At 40.2% G+C, this 12,073-nt stretch overlaps 1 protein-coding gene across 1 annotated transcript in view; it reads left to right on the forward strand.

Moving 5' to 3' along the window:
* The window catches only part of SMCHD1 (structural maintenance of chromosomes flexible hinge domain containing 1), a 67,875-nt gene continuing 55,802 nt past the window's right edge, over positions 1-12,073 (forward strand). Inside the window, exons 1-4 of the mRNA XM_083449995.1 lie at positions 1-441; positions 4,563-4,638; positions 5,193-5,307; positions 11,425-11,471. Of these exons, the coding sequence (XP_083306121.1) occupies positions 283-441; positions 4,563-4,638; positions 5,193-5,307; positions 11,425-11,471 (397 nt within the window). The 5' untranslated portion in view covers positions 1-282. The remainder of the gene's footprint in view (positions 442-4,562; positions 4,639-5,192; positions 5,308-11,424; positions 11,472-12,073) is intronic.

Genomic DNA, 12,073 nt, shown 5'->3' on the forward strand with positions numbered 1-12,073 from the left:
CAGCCGCCGGATTGAAACTCCCGCGAGCGCTTTCTCTTCCGGGTTTGCCCCCCTCCCTCGCCCCGCCCCCCGTCCGAATCGCCTCACTCTTTGGGTTTTGTTCCCCGCTGCGGGGCGCCGCCCCCTCGGGCAGACTCAGGTCCCGCCCCAATCCACGCCCCGCCCCTTTCCTCTGCCTTCGCCGCTGCTGCTGAGCTGGGCGAGCCGCGGCGTCGGATGCGGGCGGCTCGGTGGTTGAGCTGAGGCGCTCGCTCGCTCGCTCGCAGGGAACTGTCAGTCAACATGGCAGCGGCAGAGGAGACGGCGGAGAGGGAAAGCGGCGGCGGCGAAGTCCTGTCTGTCTACGTGTTCGACCGGCGCCAGGCGGATTCGGACGGCGAAGACAAAGTTGTGAAGTGTCCTGAGGGAAACTACGGCGCCTTCCGTAGCGCCGTGTGCCAGGTGAGAAAGCGCTTGTGAGGGCTGGGGGGGGGGGAGAAGGGGGCAAAAATGCGTCACGGCATAACGGGCAACCGACGGATGGGCAGCCAGCAACCCAGCCCGCTTTTTGGTAGGGTGCTCGAAGAGCCCGGACTCGAGGGCGCCCAGTGGCTTCTCTGACACGCGGGTGGGGTGGGGGGCGGCGAATCGCGCGCGGGGTGTGGGGGCTTCTCTTGCCACGGGTGGGCGAAAAGGCGCGAAATGGCCCGGCGGCTGAGCGAGGTTGACGGGTGGCGGTGTGAAGCGAGAGCGCGAGTGTCTCTTGCGTGCAGGGAGGATGGCCCGCTCGGGAGGAGCAGAGCTGTCATGTTGAGAAGGAGCAGGAAATGCTCGCCCTGCAGGTCCCTCGCTGTGAACTTGCGGCTTGCCAAAGAAGTCTATTAGGCTGTTTCGGATGGGCGCTTGTTTTTCTTGTCTCTTTCGCTCTAAGAATAAAAATCTCATCATTGGAGGATTTGCAGCGCCTCATCGGCATCTTGGATTTGCACGAAGTCAAGGGGAAGGGGGTGTAAGAGAAAGCGGGTTGCAGCACGAGCGCAGCAGCCTTTGGCATGGGAGCTAGAAGGGAAGGACACGAAACCGAAAGTGGTGGGAAAGGTCCGGAGAGATTGCTGTTTTAAAGTTTTGACAATCAGATCTGGCTTCAGTACAGAAGCTGTTGTAACAGAGCCTGGTCAAACTCCCTTTTTACTGAAGCCTTATTTCAAGTACCGGTAACCACTTTCCCCCTCAGTGCCCTCCTTGCTCCAATCAAATGTCTGCCATTGTTGAAAACTGTGTTTCTCACATTATCTCCTCTACGAAAACCTCTGTTGTTGTTTGAAACCTCAGTTTTCCTGTTAGAGTCTCTGCAGCTCAGCTTGCTTTACTCAAACCTCTACCACTGATTAAAACTTCATTTTCCTCTGTGTACTTTCCTTCTTCTGTACTCAAACTTCCAGCCCCTGTGCCAGACTATTTTGTGCCCTAGGCACAGCTAATTACTTGTACACACACATACACATACAAATTGCATCAGCAAGGGCCTTAGCATCAGTATTTCCAGATAAACCTTATGTAAAAAAAAAACAAAACCTCTATTAAGCATCATATATACTACCAAGATGGTATCTCAGTGGTTTCAAAGCATCAGTTCAGCAGAGAAATAATTATAGATCCATTGAACCAAACTGAAGAAACTAGTTGCTTCTAGACAACACTTAGCAGCATTATTGACTACCAAGTTTAAAATGTGTGCATTGCAGGGCACAAAAAGGCACATGGATTTACGTCCAGGACTCTTTTGTATGCCATTTTCTTTGCATTTAATGTTACTCCCATTAACATAACTTTGAGCACACAGATTCTCATTTGGTAATCCATTTGCTCGAACTGTCCAATAAGAGTTTCTGTCATAAAACACCTGTAGTCTCCTTTAGTGGAACAAATCCCAAGAAGTGTTCTCTTATGATAACCTCATAAGGCATGGGCAGGGAGGACAACTGCCCCCTCCATCAAGTAAATCCATTAAAATACTTAACTGAGGTTCTGTGCCCCCAACATAAAGCCTGGCTATGCCCATGTTCACGCAGGTCACTTCAGTGCTGCTAACACAGCAGTTTGACTTTACCCCCAGAGGTGCACTACATTATATCTCAAGACAGACGGATGCCATCAACAACAACCTCAAAATATTAATATATACATAAAAACAGTTCTGATGTATGCATTACATCAAAACTAATAAAAGTATTCAAAATATAAATTAAAATATCAGAAATTTATAAGAAAAAACAAACTAATCTGTATAAAACTGTGTCCCTCAAAGGTCAGCACTGTGCCCCTGTGATATCTGCGCCCTAAGTTGGCATAACGATAGCAGCCCTCCTGCAAAGTTCTTACTCTTTGGTACTTCAGCTGCCTTGTGTGAAAGAGATGGAGGATGAAGAGCCCACTTTGAATATTCTATAGAACTTTCACACAATTTGTTTCATTCCTGGTACCATGTGTTCCGTTTGAAGTTCATGATTCAGTGTGTAATTTATTACAGGTATTTTATTAACAAACAACACCCATGTATGCAACATCCACCAGGGTGGATACAAATCAATGATTTTTTAAATTTAAATTGGGTTTTTTTATTTAAATTGGGTTTTTTAAATTTAAATTGTATTTTTAAAATAAAATGCTTTTGAATGGACAATATTTCTAAATATAGTTTTCTATTTAAGTTACATTATAGTCCAAAGGCTATTCATCTGGAAATAAGGATTTGTTTTAAGTTTTTTTAATGTGTGCTAAAACTCAAAGTTCTTTTAAAAAAAAGTTCAACCACATCAGTTAACAAACGTAGATACATATGCTATAATGTCATTGTTTAAGTTAAATAAATTGTTTAAATTGTTATTAAGGAAACAATTATTTTTCTCCTTCCAATAAAGTACTTCAGGAAAGTTGTCCAAATATAAACAGTTAACTTATTAAACCTCACAATACTTTCATAATTATCTGTCTGTGTATTTCTAATAGTATAACCAAATCAGTAATTTTTTATATAACTGTAAATACTCTGAAAATTTGTTATTCCAAAAATGAAACCTTCATCTGGTTGTAAATATTAAGATTATACCAGCAAGAATGAGTATTTCTGTAAAAAAATGATTTAAATCAAGTCTTAGTGACTAGTGATTTAAATCAAGTCTTAGTGACTAGTGATTTAAATCAATTTGATTTAAATCAAATCCACCCTGACATCAACCAATGGAACTTAACATTCTGTAATTAAACAAACTAACTACCAGACTTGCTCTTAAGATTCTGTTCATCTTAAAGATGCAGCAGCATACATCAGTATTGGAAGTGTGTGCAAAGGGGGATGCAAAACAGGAGAGAGGAGGAGACATGGAAATGGGGGGAGGGGATGATTTGTTTGCAAGAGTGAGCTGAGAAAGGGGAATAAGAGGGAGGGAAAGTGGCAGCATTGGGGATCATAGAATTGTAGAGTTGGAAGGGATTCTGAGGGTTGGTCTAGTCCAGTCCAACCCCTACAGTGCAATAAATCTGTTGACAGTCTTCTCCGGGTGGGCTCAAACAACCAACCTTCTGATTAACACACTGACCCAGAACTACTATATTCTTCTTAACCATGCTGTTTCCTGCAGTAGTGAAGATAATTGTACACAACTTTATCAATACTAGGCTACATCTCAGCTTTGGACTTGTTGTTCAATATAGAGGTCTGCTGAGAAATGATTACCAACCATGTTCTGATGCAATACTTCTAATTAAAGTGTAAAACAAACGCAGGAAGAGTGTTTTGATTAGGTGCTCAGAGACTTTCTCTAGGGCAGATCGAAACTGCATTCTAGTCATTCTAGTCTTTAGTTTAAGCTTAAAAGTTTAGAAGACTGCAGGTAAAGCTGAGTAAAACTTTGTCGATATTTATGAGATGAACAAAATGTGTCATTCCATATTACAAGAAGTAATAAGATCTTGGTTAGAAAAGTAACGTACAATATCATATGGAGAAATGAAAATGTTTGCAAAGAGAAAAATTTAGAAGCCACGGAAGCCCTGTCAGACATTTGGCTTCCAAAAGAATGTTCGAAAACCGGAACAGTCACTTCCGGGTTTTGATCGTTCAGGAGCCAAAACGTTCAAGAACTAGGCTGTTCAAAAACCAAGGACTTATAAAAGTGAACTTATAAAACAAATTAAGCTGAAACCAAAAAGTGCCTACATGAAATACTGGGCTCATAGTAAAGAATGGAAAGGGTCTAATGTGCTCCAATAGCCTTATAGAGTTTCTCCTACAAAAATGTTTAGATGGCTTTAAAGGGGGATTAGAGAAATTAATGGCTGAAGTATCTTCAGTATCCATTTGCCAGGGCAGCTAAACAGATTCTCCAGGTTCAAGTCCAATATGCCTTTCAGTGCCAGTTGCTCGGGGCAACAATAAGGCATTGTTAAAGGAAAGTGCATCGTGGACTATATAAACCTTTTTGGTTTATAGGACACTTCTTAAGGTTCTTGAATGTTTTTACCCCGAGCTCTGCTTTATCTCCCTCCACCCTTCTAATTTAATATTTAACTTGCCTTTGTAGGTATTTGGCATTTCCTCCAAAGAAACTTTTATTGTGACAACCACAAATAGAATACAGATCACAAATGAAAACTTTGGTACGTAAGTTTTTCTTAATGGATACAACCTATACCCAAATGCTCTCTGATATTGTTTATTTCTGACATGCCACAGGACTCCTATTTTTTATCAAAACACTAATTAGTTTCTGTATACATAGCAGGATTTTAAAACATAAAATCAGAAATGAGAAATATTTTTATGCTCTGTGTATGGAAATCAGTTTTTTAAAAGAATAACACAAAAGTTAAGTGCTAACATTCATGTAGTAGCAATCGAAAATTAATATCCCTTGTTAATTGGATATCTGATTTCATTACTAAATTGTTTTTTATAAAATGCAAGCTAAGTAACTTATATTGCAAGTCTAAGGGAGAAAGAAGCTTTGTACTAAGTAATCAAAACAATGTACATTCAGGTCCTTCTTTCTGAACACAATGTGTTCCCTGGAAATTGTTTGTTAGGCAATTGTAGTGTTTTATCTCTCAAACAGTGTATAAATTTTATGAAATAAATATATAAGTAAATAAAATATATTTTAACAGCAGTATGAAAAATGAAGTTGGATTTTTATTTCATATATGTGTTGTAGGGGGAATGGTTAAAGATGGCATGACTGTCTATTTGCTACAATCAGTTGACCAGTCACTCCCCTCTGCAACAAAAGAGCGTATTAATTTCCTACCACATTATGATACACTTGTGAAAAGTGGAATGTATGAATACTTTTTTTTTTTTAATATATATTTATTGAAGTTTTCAAATAAAGCATATATTAGATAAGCACAACTTATCATTGTCCATTTAACATCTCTCAATTATTACATGGGACTCCCCCACACCTCCCGCATACACTTACATCATTATTAAATTTATTTCAAACAAATTATCATTTAACTCATCTTAATTAATAATCTTAATTTGGTTTGACATATAATTCAGCCTTAAATCTAATTTAATGGTAGACAATTATCTGCACTGGCATCCAATTCAACACTCAGCCAAATTACAATATTTTTGTAAATAAATCTTAAATTCCCTCCAGTCTTCTTCCATCCTTTCTTCTCCCTGGTCTCGAATTCTGCCGGTCATCTCGGCTAATTGCATATAGTCCATCAGTTGCATCTGCCATTCTTCCACAGTGGGTAGCTCCTGAGTTTTCCAATTCTTGGCAATTAATATTCTTGCTGCTGTTGTTGCGTACATAAAGAATGTTCTGTCCTTTTTTAACACACTCTGGCCTACAATACCCAGGAGAAAGGCCTCTGGTTTCTTAGTAAAGGTGTATTTAAACACCTTTTTTAATTCATTATATATCTTCTCCCAAAAGGCCTTCACTCTAGGGCAGGTCCACCAGAGGTGAAAAAATGTTCCTTCATTTTCCTTACATTTCCAACATTTGCTATCAGACGAATGGTATATTTTAGCCAGTTTAACAGGGGTCATGTACCATCTATACATCATTTTCATCACATTTTCCTTCAACGCATTACATGCAGTGAAGTTCAGCCCAGAGGTCCACAACCTTTCCCAATCTTCAAACATAATATTATACCCAATGTCCTGCGCCCATTTTATCATTGTTGATTTTACCTTTTCGTCATGTGTGTTCCATTTCAGCAGCAAGTTATACATTCTTGAAAGTACCTTAGTCTTAGGTTCTAACAGTTCAGTTTCTAACTTTGACTTTTCCACTTGGAATCCTAGCTTTTTGTCATTTTTAAACACTTCTTTAATCTGAGCATATTGTAACCAGTCTCGCACTTTGTCTCTCATCTTTTCTAAACTCTGCAATTTCCAGTTGTCACCATCCTTTTCTATTATCTCCCAATATTTTGGCCAGTTGGCCTCCATATTGGCTCTTTTCCGAGCCTTAGCCTCCAGGGGTGACAGCCACCTCGGAGTTTTATTCTCCAGTAAGTCTTTATATTTTGTCCAGACATTAAAAACTGATTTTCTGACAATATGGTTCTTGAAGGCCTTATTTATCTTAGCTTTATCATACCATAAATATGCATGCCATCCAAACGCGTTATTAAAACCTTCCAAATCCAAGACATCCGTATCTTCAAGAAGTAACCAATCTTTTAACCAGCAGAAAGCTGCAGCTTCATAATACAACTTTAAATCTGGCAGGGCAAAGCCCCCTCTTTCTTTCGCATCTGTTAATATTTTAAATTTGATTCTGGGCTTTTTGCCCTGCCAGACAAATTTAGAAATATCTTTCTGCCACTTCCGGAAGCACTCTGTCTTGTCTACAATCTGCAGTGTCTGAAACAAAAATAACATTTTTGGCAATACATTCATCTTGATGGCAGCTATTCGGCCCAACAAAGAAAGTTTTAGTCTTGACCAACTATCCAAGTCTCTCTTAATCTCTGACCAACATTTTTCATAATTATCTTTAAATAAACTCAGATTTTTTGCTGTTATGTTTACCCCTAGGTATTTAACTTTTTTAACCACATTTAGTTCTGTCTCTTTCTGAAGCTGTTCCAACTCAGTATCTGTCAAGTTTTTCCCCAAAACTTTAGTTTTTTGCTTGTTTAACTTAAATCCTGCCACTCGACCAAAGTTTTGAATCAGTTGTAGTACTCTTTTCAAACTAGACTCCGGCTCCTGTAATGTCAGAACTAGGTCATCTGCAAAAGCTTTAAGTTTATATTGTTTCGCTCCGACCTGAATCCCTTCCACCAACCTGTCCCCCCTAATCATATTCAGGAGCACTTCCAGAACCGAAATAAACAGTAATGGGGAAATCGGGCAGCCTTGTCGTGTACCTTTTTCAATTTTAAACTCTTCTGTAACCACATTGTTAACTATCAGTTTAGCCTTTTGTTCTGAATATATTGCCTCAATCCCGTTCTCAAACCCCCGTCCCACTCCCATTTCTTTTAAATTCCCCTTCATAAATTTCCAAGATATGTTGTCGAAGGCTTTCTCCGCGTCTATAAAAATTAAAACTGCTTTAGTGTTTATGTTTGTTTGTAAAAGTTCCAATATGTCTATGATGTTCCTTGTGTTAGTAAACATATGTCTGCCCGGGAGAAAGCCTGCCTGGTCTTTATGGATTATCTCACTTAAAACTTTCTTAAATCTTCGTGCCAAAACATCTGCAAATATTTTGTAATCCACATTTAAAAGGGAGATGGGACGGTAGTTCTTGAGTTGTGTCTTTTCAGTTTCTGACTTTGGAATCAATGTGATAAATGCTTCTTTCCACGATTCAGGCGCCTTCTTCCCCTCCATTATTTCATTACTGACCTCCAACAAAGGTTGTATCAAATAATCCTTCAATGTCTTATAGTAGTTAGAGGTCAGTCCATCTGGCCCTGGTGATTTGCCCTGTTTCAGACTCTGGATGGCCTGTTCAATCTCTTGTCGTGTTATTTTGCCATTCAAAATTGTTCTATTTTCTTCTGACAGCTTTGCTAATCCATTTCTCTCCAAAAATTGTGTAATCTCTATTTCATCTTGTGGCCCTTGAGTGTATAGCTTTTTAAAATACCTCTGGAAGCACTTTCTAATCTCTCCCGGGTTCTGAATGTTCCTTCCTTCAACCTCTAAGTTTGTTACTGTATTTAATCTTTGTCTCCTTTTCAGCTGCCAGGCTAACAGTTTCCCACATTTATTTGCCGATTCAAAAGTTTTTTGTTTCATTGTTTTAATCTTCCATTCTATTTCCTGATTTATCAGTTTGGAATATTGTGCCTGATAAAGTTTAATTTCTCTCAGAATCGGTTGGGACTTCGGGTTAGATCTTAACTTCTTCTCCAACTCTTTGATACTTTCCAGAATTTTATCTTTCTTTTCATTTTGCAGTCTTTTCTTTAAAGAATTCTGTTGAATCAAGAACCCTCTCAACACAGCTTTACTTGCATCCCAGATAGTTCTTTTTTCCACCGTAGTGTTCAAGTTAATCTCAAAATAGTCCTTTAAAGTTTTTTGGGCCTTCTTTACAATTCTTTGGTCTCTAAACAGGCCATCATTCATCTTCCATCTAAAGGAGCCGGTTGGGATCAATGTCATATCCATTCTCAAGGCGTTATGGTCGGAGCATGTTTTAGGGCAGATTTTCACCTTCCTCACCTTAGGTGCCAGACTTCTAGTTATCCATATTTGGTCGATTCGTGTCCAAGTCAGTTGAGCTTCAGAAAAGAATGTTCCTTCTCTTCCCAAGGGGTTTCTAACTCTCCAGATGTCAACCCAGTCCATATTGTCAGTCATTTCAAAAAAGGTCTTAGGTAGTCTTCCCTCTTTAGTAATGTTCTGGTTCTGTGACTTATCCATATTTGTTGATACTACCCCGTTCATGTCCCCCATCATGATGACGTTGTTGTAATCCAGATAATCCAGCATGGTCTCGTGCAACTTCTTATAAAAATCCGATTTTCCTTCATTTGGAGCATAAATTCCTAATATCAAAATTTTTTCTCCTTGATACTGTACTTCTATTGCGAGGATTCTTCCACTTTCATCTTTAAAGAGAAATTTTGGTGAAAGGCTCTCTTTTGCATAGATCACCACACCTCTCTTTTTAACTGTATCCGATGATATAAATTCTTGACCAAGCCTTTTATTTATTAACACCTTTCTATGGAGCCTAATCACATGTGTTTCTTGTAAGCATATAATGTCCAATTGTTCCTTTTTTAAAATATGAAAAATTTTAGACCTTTTTTCGGGACTGTTACAGCCATTTATGTTCCAGCTCAAAAGCTGCAGAGACATCCTGGATAGGTCTGGTTATTCTTTCTGGGGTGGTACCTTGTTCTCCGGTCCTTGAGGATCCGAGGGGGCGGGCTCCCCTGGAAGTTCTGGCGCTGGCAATCCAAGTCCTTTGTGGAGGTCTTCTCCGTGTGCTCCCAAAAACTTGTCTCTATCTTCCACTGTTTTGATTTTGATCTTTATCCCTCTGTAGGTAAAGGATAATCCTTGTGGAAACTCCCACCTGAAGATAATTGCGTTGCTTCTCAACAGTCTTGCCAATTCCGTGTAGTTAGATCTAAGGTCCAGCAACTGCTTAGGAATGTCCTTGTAGATTTCAATTCTCTTGCCCAAAATGTCTAGTGACTTTTCGTAGTGCAGGCCCAAAATCTTGTCCCTTTCCTCCTTTGATCTCAGTGTTATCAAACAATCTCTGGGCTTCTCTGTCCTTCTGACTCTGCCAAGCCTGAAAGCAGATACGATTTTGAAGTCTTTTTCCTCTAACTTCCAAAACTTGGCAAATTCCTTAGTTAGAAATTCAATAAAATTATCTTCTTCCACCTCTGGTATTGACCGTATCCTCAAGTTGGTCTCCCTGTTTCGCAGTTCTGTCATCGAAAAGTAAATCTGATGTTCTCCAACTTGTTTGCTGAGTGGTCTTACTTCTTTCTCAAGTTCTTCCAGTCTTTGACTAGTATCTTCAGCCAGTTTACGATTTTCACCTACAGCCTCCTTTAATTCTCCAATAGACTGGGCATTCCGTGCAACTTGTCCAGTCAGCTTATTCAAGCTTTCTGTGTTCTGTTCAATTTTAGCTGTATGCAAATCAGCCTTCTTGTCCAGAGCCTCCAGTTTCTCCAAAATTTTCTCCAAGACAGAGCTACTTGTCCCTGAAGCCATATCTCCCAGGTGCAGCTCCTCTGTCTCTCCCTCCCCTGCCTGTATTAGGGAGGCCGCCTCTATGTCTGGAGGCAAAGTGGAAGGCAAGGCCGGCACAGAAGATCTGCGCTGTGAGGCTGCAGATAAAGTTAGAGTTGTTTGTTTAGTCCTTCCTCTTCTCCTTGCGCCACTCATTCCAAAGTTATCTGTAATCCAAGGTCAATCCAAGTTGTTCCCATGAGAAAGCAGAGTCCCAGATACAATAGTCAAACAGAGGCTGGGAAAGGGAAAGTAGGACAAAGTCACTGCTGTAAATCCAAAGTCCTCTAGAGGGAGCTTAGTACGTCTTCAGGGAAAAGATCAAATCCAAGTTAAACTTGTAAATTTAAATCCATGTCCATCGCCTCCACAATGTATTATTTTTAGCAGAGTAAAACTTAAAGCAAAACAGTGTTTCTTACAGTGCCTTGACTGCAACAGTTTCAAAGTATCCAGTTCCAACTCAGAATGTTTCAAAACCTGAATTCAATGTATCCAAAGTTGCAAACTGGTGCTCTTCCAGGCAGCTCCAGCACCAGAGATTCTTATTTATTTTGTAATCCACTGGTTCCACAGAAGAAGAGTATCAATGCACTCCCAATATGACCAGCAAAAGTCAATAGCTCAAAGTCTTTCATTCAGAAAACTGCTTTAACAGGGTGCCAGCATTTAGTTAACGCATAACTTTTTGTCTCCACTCCTCCTGCTCTTTGCTTAAAGTTCAGTATAGCGGGAGATGGGCTTCCTGCTTATCCTCACTCCGTTTTCAGCCAAATTTCAACTTTTTAAAAAAGTTTTAAAAGTTTCAGAAAGTTCTCAAAAAGTTTCAGAAAGTTGACAAAAGTTTCAGAAAGTTTTCAATGTCCAAATTTACTCACGGGTTGTAGTTTCCAAAATTCAGAAAAGTTGCAGGAAGAAAGGACAGCGCTGACCGGCAACAGCAACGCGGCTTCACTTCGCTGTTTGCGCAACGACCCACAGCGCCGCTACCCCCTCCGCGATCCGGAGCCCCTTACGGGGTCCCTTCAACGTTTTGGGGGCTGCTTCTGGCGCCCGCCGGGTCCCGAGACCACAGGCTTCTGCCACCTGTGGTTTTCCTGAATGGGTCTCCGCTTCGCCGTAGCGGACGACCCGTTTACAGCGGAGCTCCCTTCTCCTTACTCGGAGAAGGCAGCCATTACCGGTCGCGCCGCCTCCGGAAGTGGAATGTATGAATACTATGCTAGTGAAGGACAAAATCCGCTGCGTAAGTATATCAGGTATTCTTTGAACTAACTGTATGACACACAGTTAATTAGTACATTGTATTGTTAAGACCAATGTTTTGCTATTAAATACCATGCAACAGATTTAAAAAATAAGCTGTAATTAAAAGAAAGTTAGTTTTAAAGTAATATTTTAAAAATTGCATCAGGATTAAAACAAACTTTTCCTATCCATCTTCCTCTTTTCCCTTTAATAGCATACACACTTTACAGCCCCTAAAAAGTTGCCTCCCCCTCAAGCTCTCCAACAACATACTTTAATGTGTTGAACAGCTGTACCAGTCTATAGTGTCCTTTAATCTCTGGTATTGGCATAGCACCCCACATTGGGTTGTGGGGTATGTGGGGAACTCAGGTCAGAATACTGCTAATTATATTATGGATGGCTGATCTAAAATGCTGACTGGGACTGGGAAATTGTCCCAACAGAAGACATTACCTGAACTTACAGTATGACACCAAAATTCAGTGTAATCTTTATATGAATGAGTCTCTGTCAAGTTTCTAATAGCCATCTGTCACTACCTCTCCTGTCAGAGAGAAAGATACTCCTCTTTTCAGAGGGAAAGAAGATAAGGTATAG

Source organism: Podarcis tiliguerta (assembly GCF_965153285.1).
Source record: "Podarcis tiliguerta genome assembly, chromosome: 7".
NCBI lineage: Eukaryota > Metazoa > Chordata > Lepidosauria > Squamata > Lacertidae > Podarcis > Podarcis tiliguerta.